A 12,208-nucleotide genomic window follows, 5' to 3' on the forward strand; every position below is an offset into this window, starting at 1 on the left:
CTGTACACATATTCGGACTGATACATAGGAACTACAAAATAATTGATTTGTTTATAATTTGGATGTTTAGATTATTGCAATCCGATAAGAAATCTGAATTCGAAGGTTTATTATTTTTGGCTTTTTAGTTTCTCCGTGTTTTGTAACACGCTTTTTTTGAAGGCGGTTTTATTACTGCTTTTAATACTACCATAAGTACCTACCTATAAAGCTTATTCAAACTTTGAACATTGCACCCCCATTTCACCCCCTTAGGAGGTGAATTTTGAAAAATCCAGTCTACGGTGGTTAAAAAGAAAAAAACGGGGATGCGATTTGAGTGGTCCCTAGGTTTGATACCCTAGATGAGTTTAAAAGTGGAGGTAAAGGTGACATACTATGGGTTGTTTTCTCGCCTGAAAGCTACACGGAGGGCCAGGGGAGAAAAAACTAGGGTTTAAGTTTAGTTTTAAGTTATATTTTCCTTTATTTGTTGATTTTATTGTGTTTATTTTTTTTTCTAATTCTATCAAGAATACACGTTGGTTTCTTTTGCTGAAAATTTCCTTTTTTTATGAGAAATGTGATGAGTTTTATGGCATTTTCCGATAAAGAGTAAAATTAACTCTCAAATAAGGCCACATAGTCATACTTTTACTTATATAATATTAAGGGTAATACCGCTTAACTCAAACGACTGAGAGTTGCGGTTTTTTTGACCCAGTATTAAAAAGTAATCGTAAAATCTAAACGATTGGACTTCGGTCGTTATACACATTAAATTCCTAAAATAGCCACTTAGCCACTTTTCTGAAAACATAGTTATTCAATGAAAGTCAAGATAAGATTAAGAGTTTATTCTTTATTATTAATAATGTGTTATAAATATGTAATAGTTGTTGGGTACACTTGTAAGTACATGCAGCGCCTGCAAATACACTCAGCGTCAAAAAAATCACACATCTCAATCGTTTGCGTTAAATCAGTATTGATCCACATATTCGAGCAAATTTCTAATTTGTATTTCGAGGCACAGCCATCAGAGTTCTGGGCGAAAGGCATCCAAACTTTGCCGGATCGTTGGCAAGAAGTCATAGATGCTAATGGTGATTACATCATCGACTAAGCTTTTTGTATTGTAATAATAATAAAAAAATATAAAACGTAAACCAAGTGTCTCATTACTTTTGTGCCAACCCAATACTTAAGTGATGATGATTGATGACACACAATTAATGAATACTACAGTTTCAAACAAGGTATGTCTCATCAGTATACATCCATGGCACACTGCCCATACTAAAGTGCCCATTCTCCTTTACCTTCGTGCCATGCAACCCTCGTAACGGCCAAGGTTCTACTTTCCGAACCAGTCGCTCCGTACGAGCAATTAAACAGCACCTTTGCCCCTTATAAAACAAATAACTACTTATATATTTCATGAATATAAACTGTAAAAGAAATAATACATTCTTCCTTGATGAAAAGTATTCTGATTTTGTAGCAGTTTTTACAATGATATGATAGGTTAGATAGGTAGCTATACAAGGTGCTCGTGAGCATTGCGAGAGATTTTAACCAGGCATCAACGTCGTGAAAAAGCATTTTGTACTGAATAACAATAGGATTATTTTTTTTTCAATTGGTAATAACTCTGATACTAGTCGAAATCCAGGAAAGTATATATGACATTTTTGTCTAAAAATGGGATCAGAAATATGCTTTTAAAATCTCTCGCAATGCTCACGAGCACCATGTATAATTTATTAATTTCTTAATATAATTATTTGCAGCCCGTGGTCAAGGAAGGATTCCTGATGAAGCAAACGCGCAGCTTTCAGCGTTGGCAACGACGGTACTTCAAGCTGCGCGGACGTACACTTTATTATGCTAAGGAACAAGACGTGAGTAGATTCTCTAGACTCTTATTAAAGGTTCGTTTATAACATATCTACAGACTTTGAGCGTGTCAGATACGTTACAGGTGCTGTAGCTGAATGGCATTTCTGCGACGCGAAACGAAAACTAATCGCCGCGAAAGGTAGTCTGGCTCTGTCGCGCCAATACGCAAGAGCGAGAGATAGATATCTACGAGCGTTTCGTGAGCGTTTGTGCCATTCGGCTACGTACCCTGGTCAGACACCGACCGACACCGCATATTTACATCTTAAGGTGCGACCACACCGCTGCTTAAAAAACGATGACGTATCCGCATCATCAAAATACGCAGACGGTACGGAATCGCAGTGACGCATCGTATCCGTATCGTTTTTACCGCATGCTCCCCACACCGCTGCTCAGAAAACGGCGACGGTACGGAAACGCACGACGAGCCCCATACGAAAGACACTGCGTTTCCGTACCGTCTGCGTATTTTGAGCAGCGGTGTGGGGAGCATGCGGTAAAAACGGTACGGATAATACGATGCGTCACTGCGATTCCGTACCGACACCGTTTTTTAAGCAGCGGTGTGGCCGCACCTTAAAGCGTGCCAGAGGCGTGCCGGGGCAGACCTCGACATACATACTTTATTATAATCTGAGAATTCCGAGTCAGACATCGACAGACACCGGCTTCAACGCATTTGGGAAAATAGCTCAATATAAGTCATAAAAAAGCCCCTTTTAAAGGGGATGAAAGATTGTATGAGGAACAAAATCTGAACTGAAAAAAAAACGGCCAAGTGCTAGTCGGACTCTCGCCCACCGAGGGTTCCGTATCCGTACAAACCTTCAATAGTTAAAAATAATAATTATGTTTCTTAATATAACTTTAAAGACTTGACTAGAAGTATAGGTATAGCGCCATCTCTCGGTGACTTTGTTAACTAATTTGCGCAACCTGTATAGTATAAATAAATAAATAAATACACAGATTGACTGAGTCCCACGGCACAGTATAATAAAGAGGACTATCGTACAGTATGGCCACTCCCTCTCTCCGCTGAAAGTGTCGCCCACCCCCTCTCGGTTACCTCACAGTTAGCACCTGTCAAAAACGCGAACAGTCGACCTGTCATATCTCACTCATACAAGCATTGTACATGTACGCGTTCACCTACACGAGCTTAGACTGTGTGCTAGGAACGCGCCTCTTTCATATATTTGATCGCAAGTGTCCGAGGTGTGCCCACGGTAAGCTCAAGAAGGCTTGTGTTGCAGGTACTCAGACAACGATATATATGTATAATATACAAATATACTTATATAAATAGAAAACATCCATGACTCAGGAACTAATATCTGCGTTCATCACACAAATAAATGCCTTACCGGGATTCCCACCCGGGACCGCGGCGTAGCAGGCAGGGTCACTACGCGCTTGTCAGGACCGGACCGGTGTATGTTGGTTTTTCAGGGATAATTCTTTATAATGTTTTTCTACTCCCGAACTGTTATTCGTCATTTACAGGGTCGTGCATAATCTTTAAAACCCTACATAAAAGTCTATTCCCAAAGCCAGCGTCTGCCGGCTTTCGGCGCATGCGCGCAGTATCGAAAAAACTGAAAACGCATTGTTTGGCTCTGTAACCATGGCAACGCATTGTTATAACGATACCGGGTTCGTGTGCGGGAAGGCTTTGGGGCCGCTGAGCTGACAGTGCAAACCTTTGCGTCAAATTAAGGAAACAGTGTCAATTTCACGAAAGTTATTCAAGAAAACAGTAAAAAACTAAGTGCATGGTCGTAGAAAAAGTATTGTATGCAACGGTGTTTAACTGAGTCAAAAAATACTCGTGGCGTCTTAATAACAATTTTCGGCTTCGCCTCAAATTGTTACCCACGCCACTCGTCTTTTTTGACCCCCTTTAAACGCCTGTTGCATAAAATACTATAACAATTTCGTATTAATTTGAAGTACGATATACGTATAATCTACAAGGGTAATTAAGTTGAAAGTGAGAATAAGAAAAGTTTTTTTTTAATAAAAAAAAAGTTTCGAAGATGCAGACACGATTTTATTTTTCCTGTAATATTTAGCATAAAACCAATGTTTCGTAAAATTTTCGAAATTTTTAATTGGTAAACTTCGGAGATAAGGGGGATGAACGGTACGTCTTACATATTAACTTATAAGAGTTATAAGTAAACTAGCTGTTGCCCGCAGCTTCGCTCGCGTTAGAAAGAGACAAAAAGTAGCCTATGTCACTCTCCATCCCTTCAACTATCTCCACTTAAAAAATCACGTCAATTCGTTGCTCCGTTTTGCCGTGAAAGATAGACAAACAAACAGACACACACACTTTCCCATTTAAGTATAATATTAGTATGGATAGCCTATGTCACTCTCCATCCCTTCAACTATCTCCACTTAAAAAATCACGTCAATTCGTTGCTCCGTTTTGCCATGAAAGACAGACAAACAAACAGACACACACACTTTCCCATTTATAATATTAGTATGGATAAATTAATATAAATACGTGCGTTTATGTTGTCAAAATTGCCTTTGCGGTGGTTTAATATACATAGTACAGTATTATTATATTATAATAGATACTGAAGCTGTAATTTTACTTTCACGAGTTAGGTACATGTAACTACTTACTTAATAACTTTGAAAAAGAATTAAGATTTAGTATTTAGATGTTCTATCGAAGTGAGTATTTACGTACATGCTTATAATTATTTAATTATTTTACCGTTATGTGGAGGTCGACTGCTATAACGTTTTCGTGATTTATTTAAAAAGAAATAAAAAATCATGTTAAACCTACCTACGTACTGATTCGACCGCTGTCACAGAATTGATATTTTGTCGTGATCGTACCTCATTTGTTTACAGAAATAACTAAAGGGCGGAATTATACAAGGCCTTTGAGTAGGTAATATCAGCCCTGTTTCAATTAGGTACTTATTTATTTATTTGAACTTTATTGCACAAATTATCAATAAAAAGTACAAATGGCGGACCTAACGCCTTAAGGCATTCTCTACCGGTCAACCATTGGGCAAATCATAGATAATTAGTTTGGTGCACAAGATTATAAAGCCAGTATGAGATTTTAATGATTAAATACAAGTCGATACCTACTATTATAAAATAAACATACACAAATACAATAAATCAACCTACATACATATTAGAACCTATATACATACATACTTATCTCAGTAAGTACGCCTTAGTTACACGCGAATTTATTAGAATTAAACCTACATATCACTAAGACATATCTTAGGTTTTTTCGAGCTAAAGTAGAGCAATATAAAAAAGGTAGTAATTAAATATTAACATTATATTATTTTTTTAAAGGAGACAACCCTATATCGTCAGAAAAGGTACGAGTTACGCGGTAGAAAGAGAGCGCACTTCTACTTTAATATAATTGTAGGCATTTAGCGTTGCGCGGTCGGAATTTGAACAATAGTATCGTGGCATGAGTCGTTATTTCTTTAAACAGGTTTTTCGAGAGGGCTTTCTGTACTTGTACTTATATGTATTCTGTGCTTTGGTGTGGAGTTTTCAAAACAATATTCGACTGAAGAAACCTGATTAATATACTCGAATTAACAATGTATGGCCGTATTTCCGTTTTACGTATTTAGGTATTGCTCAAATTTTCCAATTTCATTAGCTTTTTTTAGCAGTCAGCTTTTTCTTTATCAACAGTATCACCTTATTTATAACCTAACCACAAAATTAAAAATTTGAAAAAACCCCCGACCGTGACATAGTGGACCGATTTTCATGAAACATGGCTAAGAACACTCCCGACTAACTCAGCTTTCAGACAAAAAAAAACTAAATTTAAATCGGTTCATCCGTTCGGGAGCTACGATGCCACAGACAGACACACACACAGACAGACAAACAGACAGACAGACAGACAGACAGACAGACGGACAGACAGACAGACTGACAGACACGTCTAACTTATAACACCCCTTCGTTTTTGCGTCGGGGGTTAAAAATAGGTAGGTGTTGGATGTTAAAGTTTCATTGTTGTGTTACCCATTAAGTTTAAATACGTGGTTATGAAATATTTAAAAAGGCAGGGATAGGGCAGCGGGTGCGGGATCGGCACTCACGGCCGGGGCCCGAGTGTGAGAGCGTGCACCTGCCCTCCCTAGACCGCTCGGCGCCGCCGCCCGCACCGCCTTGGCCGCTCGAAAGGCCTCCCCTGCCGTCACAGCAGTTTCAGCCAGTCGCGCTTCACGCGTGGGACTTGCCGTACGCGGTTCTGCGCTCGTTCTCTAGGACGCATTTTTAATAATCTACTGACAATCATTACGGGCACCTATCTTATTTCTTTCGTCCATTATAATTTCGGCACCGAACCGTAGGCGTAGTATACTTAATTTGACATTTACTTTTAACTAATTTCACTATCTTCGTTCTGTTTCTAATCCATTATCCATTTTTTGTGCCATACCTATCACCAAACTTCATGTCAAGAATTGGATAACATGTAAGTTAGTAATTATATATTAACGTGAATTAATTAATATAAATACGTGCGTTTATGTTGTCAAAATTGCCTTTGCGATGGTTTAATATACATAGTACAGTATTAATTTTCATTCTCTAGGCTACTAGGTTTTATACAATATGTATATAAAAATAAAATATAAAAACATTTACAAAACAATATAAAAACATATAAACATATTATAAAAAACCTAACCTAGGGTGCCGCCAGCAGCGGGGCAGGGCCCAAGCTGCCGGTGATTACGGCTGTAGAGAGAGGAACCGTCGGACTATCCGCGCCGTGTCCAAGATCACCGCCTTCTGCATCTGGCCCTTGATCCAGCCACCTAGCGAGAGTCTCTTAAGATGTTGGTCGAGACTCTTCGCTATGAGACCGTTCGCTGAAACGACTATCGGAACAATGATCGTTGAATCAACATCCCACATGGCGGTTATCTCGTGAGCCAAGTCTAGGTACTTAGTACAGTATTATATTATTATATTATAATAGATACTGAAGCTGTAATTTTACTTTCACGAGTTAGTTACGTGTAACTGCTTACTTAATAACTTTGAAAAATAATTAAGATTTAGTATTTAGATGTTCTATCGAAGTGAGTACTTGTGCATGCTTATAATTACTTATTTTAAGTTACCTACTAGAACCAAAAAAGTACCTTCCTGCTTATATATAAGTTTACCTGGCATTAGTACTCGTTCAGTTTTTATTATAAACTATCTTTTGCCCGCGGCTTCAATCGCGTTAGAAAGAGACAAACAGTAGCCTATGTCACTCTCCATCCCCTCAACTATCTCCATTTAAAAAATCACGTCAATTCGTCGCTCCGTTTTGCCGTGAAAGACGGGCAAACAAACAGACACACACACTTTCCCATTTATAATATTAGTATGGATATACCAATTTGTCTGTATTTTCCATGTAAGGGGATCCGCATAAATATTCCATCTCGAAATTTTATATTAATTAATGGTACCTAGTATTAGTCAGTAAGCTACGTATAACCTAAAACACGTATAACCTAAACTGAATTCTGACAATTAAATGTGTGTGCATCAGTAAAAAGATTTAACTTATTTCAGAACAATTTGCTAATATCTCGGTTTCCATACTTCAAGGAGGTTTTTTCTCGCCAGACATTATTTGACAAATTAAATTAAGTATAAAATAAGCAAGTTAATGAATAAATACGTTTACTTTTGCTCGACCCATTAATTATAAAAAAAAACTTACATAATATGTAAGTTTTCAAACAGACAGTCAAAATAAAAATGTGTTCACATTTTTATTTTATGTAAATATTATTTGCATACCTATTCACATTTTTATTATTTTAGCCGTTTGTTTTGTTGCTTTGTTTAGCTTGCGCGCGCATCCAGCGTGCGTAGCCGAATCCACAAACGCTTACGAAACGAAACGCTCGTAGATATTTATCTCTATCGCTCTAGCGTATTGGCGCGACAGAGCCAGACTACCTTTCGCGGCGTTTCGATTTCGTATCGCGTCGTAGAAATGCCATTCGACCCTTTAGACGCATAACGCCAAAGACATTTTGTCATTTCGCGTACTGAAAAAAAATGTTATGCGTGTGTAACGCCAAATACGCTTAATACCAAAAACGCTTTATGCCAAAAAACGCATAATACCAAAAACGCAATACGACAGTCCTACTTGAAAATGGTCTAAGGAGACAATCCATCGATTTAAAATTGATGAAAAATGTCATTTACAGATTTTGGAAAAAACATACAGGATGCGAGAAAAAGGGCATTTTTGACAAACTTTTTTTTGACGCAATCGATCCCATTCCTATCCAGCCAGGATCAAAAGCTAATATGGGACCAAAGAAAAATTTCCATTACATTAATATTTCTTGTATGTGGGTAGCTTTTGCACATTGTAATTTTTCCTCAGTCACCCGTTGACCACGAACGCTGTAAAGAGTTCGAAACGTCGGGATGAATTTTAAATTCATTATACGCGATTTATTCCGTTTCCATAGTTTTATTTCATTAGTAACTATCGCGGTAACCGAAGACAATAAAATTTGTTTTTTTACGAATTACGAATTAAAAAAGCTTACATTTTGAAGGCTTTTCCTTATTAAAAATTCCATACAAAATGGGATTTTAGCGTAAACCGTTAACTCGACGACCGCTCACGGACGTGTGCATAGCTCAATTGTCTGGCTCAATTGTCTGCGTTTAAGAAAAATATTCCCGGGTGCGTAAAATGAGTCGTGAAACTCGTGAATTAATTATTTACATTTTTACACCCATCGATTATCTTCTGGGTGTCGGTCATCTAATGGTGCAACTATCCTAGTACATTTCCTCACAGTACATAGTTAACAAAAAAATGGAACTTTAAATTATCAACAGAACAACTTCCCAAATGTAAAGCAAAACTAAGAAAATTACAATACCGAGAGAATCTGATCTGTAATATTCATAAATTGAACAGCCGGTAAAGCCTTGGTAAAAATATCCGCAAGTTGTTCTGTACTAGGCACATATTTCAAATCAATTAACTTTTGTTGAACCTTTTCACGAATGAAATTATACTTTACATAGATATGTTTACTTTTCTTATGAAAAACCGGGATATTTATAAGTTTTATGGCACTTTGATTGTCCATACACAAAGCTGTACAATTGATATCAAAATCTATGACTTTAAAAAATTGTTTAAGCCATAAAAGATTCTTGGCTGCTTCACAACCAGCTAATAATTGAGCATGGCAAGTCGATAAGACCACACAGGGTTGTTTCTGACTAGCCCAAGAGATAAGCCCACCAATCCCACCATTCAACATGAATAAATAACCCGTAGTAGAGTCCCCGGCAAAATCTAAGTCTGAATATCCAACTAAGTCTGACTGCTTTTCATAGTTAATACAAACATATTTTGTTTTATTAAGATATTTGATTATTCTTTTGACTTGAGCAACATGCTTCAAACTAGGATTATTAATATATCTACTTAAGACATTTACTCCAAAGCATATGTCAGGTCTAGTTGCATTGACCAAGATAAATAGTAGGGTTTGCTCCCGGGAAATGCCGGTACCCAAAGTACCGGGAATTCCCGGGATTACAGCCATGCAAAGAACCGGGAAATCAACTTGAAAATCGGTTCAGTAAGCCCCAAAACGCCTAATCATCATTTATTAGCGGGTGGCATTGGCAGCCGTGACCACGGCGATACCCTAACTAGACAAGCTAGTCGGTAGTCGAGTTTTGTATTTTTGGTGGTACCTTATATGTAGTAGTAGTAATCACTTTATTGTGTACAACAGTTTATATACAATTTGTAGGAATAGAGATACAAAGGCGAGCTTATCCCTATAAGGGATCTCTTCCAGCAATATGTATTTAGTTTTGCGATGGAGGGTTTGAACATTAATAGCATGACGTAAGTAAGTATAACAGGTTAGCGCTGATTAACTAGGATGTTGTCTGTTCGCGGATTAACAAAGTAATTTTCTGCATTTCCGCAAAGTAACGCCTGCGGCCTGATTATATCGATTAACGTTCATAAAAAATGTTTTCTTATTTTGTTTATTGTGATTATAGTACGACTATACGTAGAAAATGAAACTGTGATTATCATTATCTCTACATGTCATAAAGCTAAGTCCCTCGCCGTGTCTGTTTGTGTGTCAGTATTCGAGATAAACTCAAAACTACTGAAAGGATTTTCATGCGGTTTTCACCTACGTATGAATAGAGTGATTCTTACAGTGATTCTTGACGGAGGTTCAAGGTTTTGTTTTAAATTGATTAAAATATGACGATATGTGCTAATCAAGATGGTAAAAAAAACCCTGCCCATACCGATAAAATAATCTTGGTGGAATTGTATTAACCTTATATGCTCGTACTTATGTAGGTCTACAAAAAAGTCGACGGCGACAAAAAGGTTTTAGCTCCCAAAAACTTTTCCTGAAATTTGCTTATGCTGTAACACCGTCAGGCACTTCCATATATATGTCCTCTTCTAGGACCCCATATAAGAATGCTGTTTTCACATCTAGTTGTCTTATGTTTCATTCCAATCCATTTGAGTAGCAATGCTTAACAATATTCTAATTGACTCATATCTGGTAGTTGGTGAAAACGTTTCATAGTCAATTCCTTGAATTTGTGTAAAGCCTCAAGCACAAAGGCGAGCTTTATATCTCTCTACTTCACCATCTTTGTTTATTTTAATGTTAAAAACCCATTTTGATGTTATGGTCCTATAATCTTCTCGGTCAATAAAACTCTAGGTGTTATTCTGCCGATGGGATTCTAGCTCTTCCGCTATAGCTTTCAGCCGTTCTTTACACTCTGGGCTGTTGATCGCGTCATTGTAAATCATCATCATTCTCTTGTCGGTGGAGTATTTTCCAGCTTTTTCTATTATGTGGCATGTTTACTTCTAACATACAGTTTCTCCTGGATCTCAAATTATATGGCATATCATTGCTTAAATTTCCTAAATTAGATTCACGAGGTGGTACATAAGTGTCATCCAGTTCATTTGCATCATCATAAGAGGATACCTCATCATCAAGAATATCACCCTCTTCTGGCTCCACCCTTTCTATGTCAACTTGTTGCAAATTATTTTCATTTTCATTATCATCGCCAAAATTAAGTGATATTTCTACTCTTCTTCACTTTTCTGAAAATTTGGTGTGTTTTTCTCATCAAATATGACATTTCTTGATACTGTCACTCTCTTGGTTTCTGGGTCATGCATTCTGTAATTTGTGTGTTCATATCCAACTAACATCATTTTCCGACTTTTACTCTCTAGCTTTGTTCTTATTCGATCTGGTACATGAACATATCCCACACATCCAAACACTCTTACATGATCTAAACTAGGATTCATGTCAGTCCATACTCCATAGTTCATAAGGTGCAATACTTGGGGTTTGACTTGAAGATGTACGATTCAATATGTACACAGTAGCATATAGCATAGTTAGATCGAGCATTCTGCATAATTGTCCTCGTTCTGTCCGTCCTTTCATTTCTGGGCTATAAGGAGCAGTTAATTTATGCACTATGCCTTCGCTGTCAAGATATTCACCACCATTGTCAGTATGCAAGACACGCGCACTATGCAAGAATCTGATATGGGATCAGAAATAGTTATGCTGTTAAAATCTCTCGCAATGCTCAAGATCACCGTGTATAAAACCTCAAACGGGCAGTGAAATAATCCTGAAGATGATATGTCGCTATTATTGTTTCAGAGCCAATTGTGGGATGAATTTGAACTAGAAGACGCTACTTTCGCTGAATGCCGCATAAACAACGCTAATAATAGTTTTACAGTGAGTATTAAGTTTACTATTTAGAAAGAGTAGAATTTATTCGAGCCACATATAAAATAATTTACATTTTTAACCGACTTTAAAAAAAGGAGGAGGTTCTCAATTCGACTGAATGTTTTTTTCGTGTGTATGTTACTCGATATCTCCGAGAATCGTGGACCGATTTTCAAAAGTTTTTTTTTCAATCGAATTGGCACCAAGTCGAGGTCTGATGATGGGATCTTGGAGATATCGAGGAAACTCTTCAAATGTTATAGGCACATGTAATGTTTTAGTGTATTTTTCAAAGGTACACCAGTATTACGCCTGATGGTAATAATTTTATGTGGCTGAGCTGATGATGGAAGGTCAACTCCTCAGGTTAGGAGTTAAAGGATAATTATTTCACTACTGTACGCAAATTCGGACTGATAACTTATAATATCAATAGGAATCACTAAAAATCAACAAATAAATAAACTTAAAAAAAA

The 12,208-nt window shown here is 37.2% G+C and overlaps 1 protein-coding gene across 1 annotated transcript in view; it reads left to right on the forward strand.

The window, feature by feature from the left end:
- The first annotated feature begins 1,781 nt into the window (after nucleotides 1-1,781).
- Nucleotides 1,782-12,208, forward strand: part of LOC125240812 (diacylglycerol kinase eta) — a 112,594-nt gene continuing 102,167 nt past the window's right edge. The window contains exons 1-2 of the mRNA XM_048148936.1: nucleotides 1,782-1,883; nucleotides 11,658-11,738. Coding sequence (XP_048004893.1) covers nucleotides 1,797-1,883; nucleotides 11,658-11,738 — 168 coding nt within the window. The 5' untranslated portion in view covers nucleotides 1,782-1,796. The remainder of the gene's footprint in view (nucleotides 1,884-11,657; nucleotides 11,739-12,208) is intronic.

The sequence above is a fragment of the Leguminivora glycinivorella genome, chromosome Z (genome assembly GCF_023078275.1).
Source record: "Leguminivora glycinivorella isolate SPB_JAAS2020 chromosome Z, LegGlyc_1.1, whole genome shotgun sequence".
Taxonomy (NCBI): Eukaryota; Metazoa; Arthropoda; class Insecta; order Lepidoptera; family Tortricidae; genus Leguminivora; species Leguminivora glycinivorella.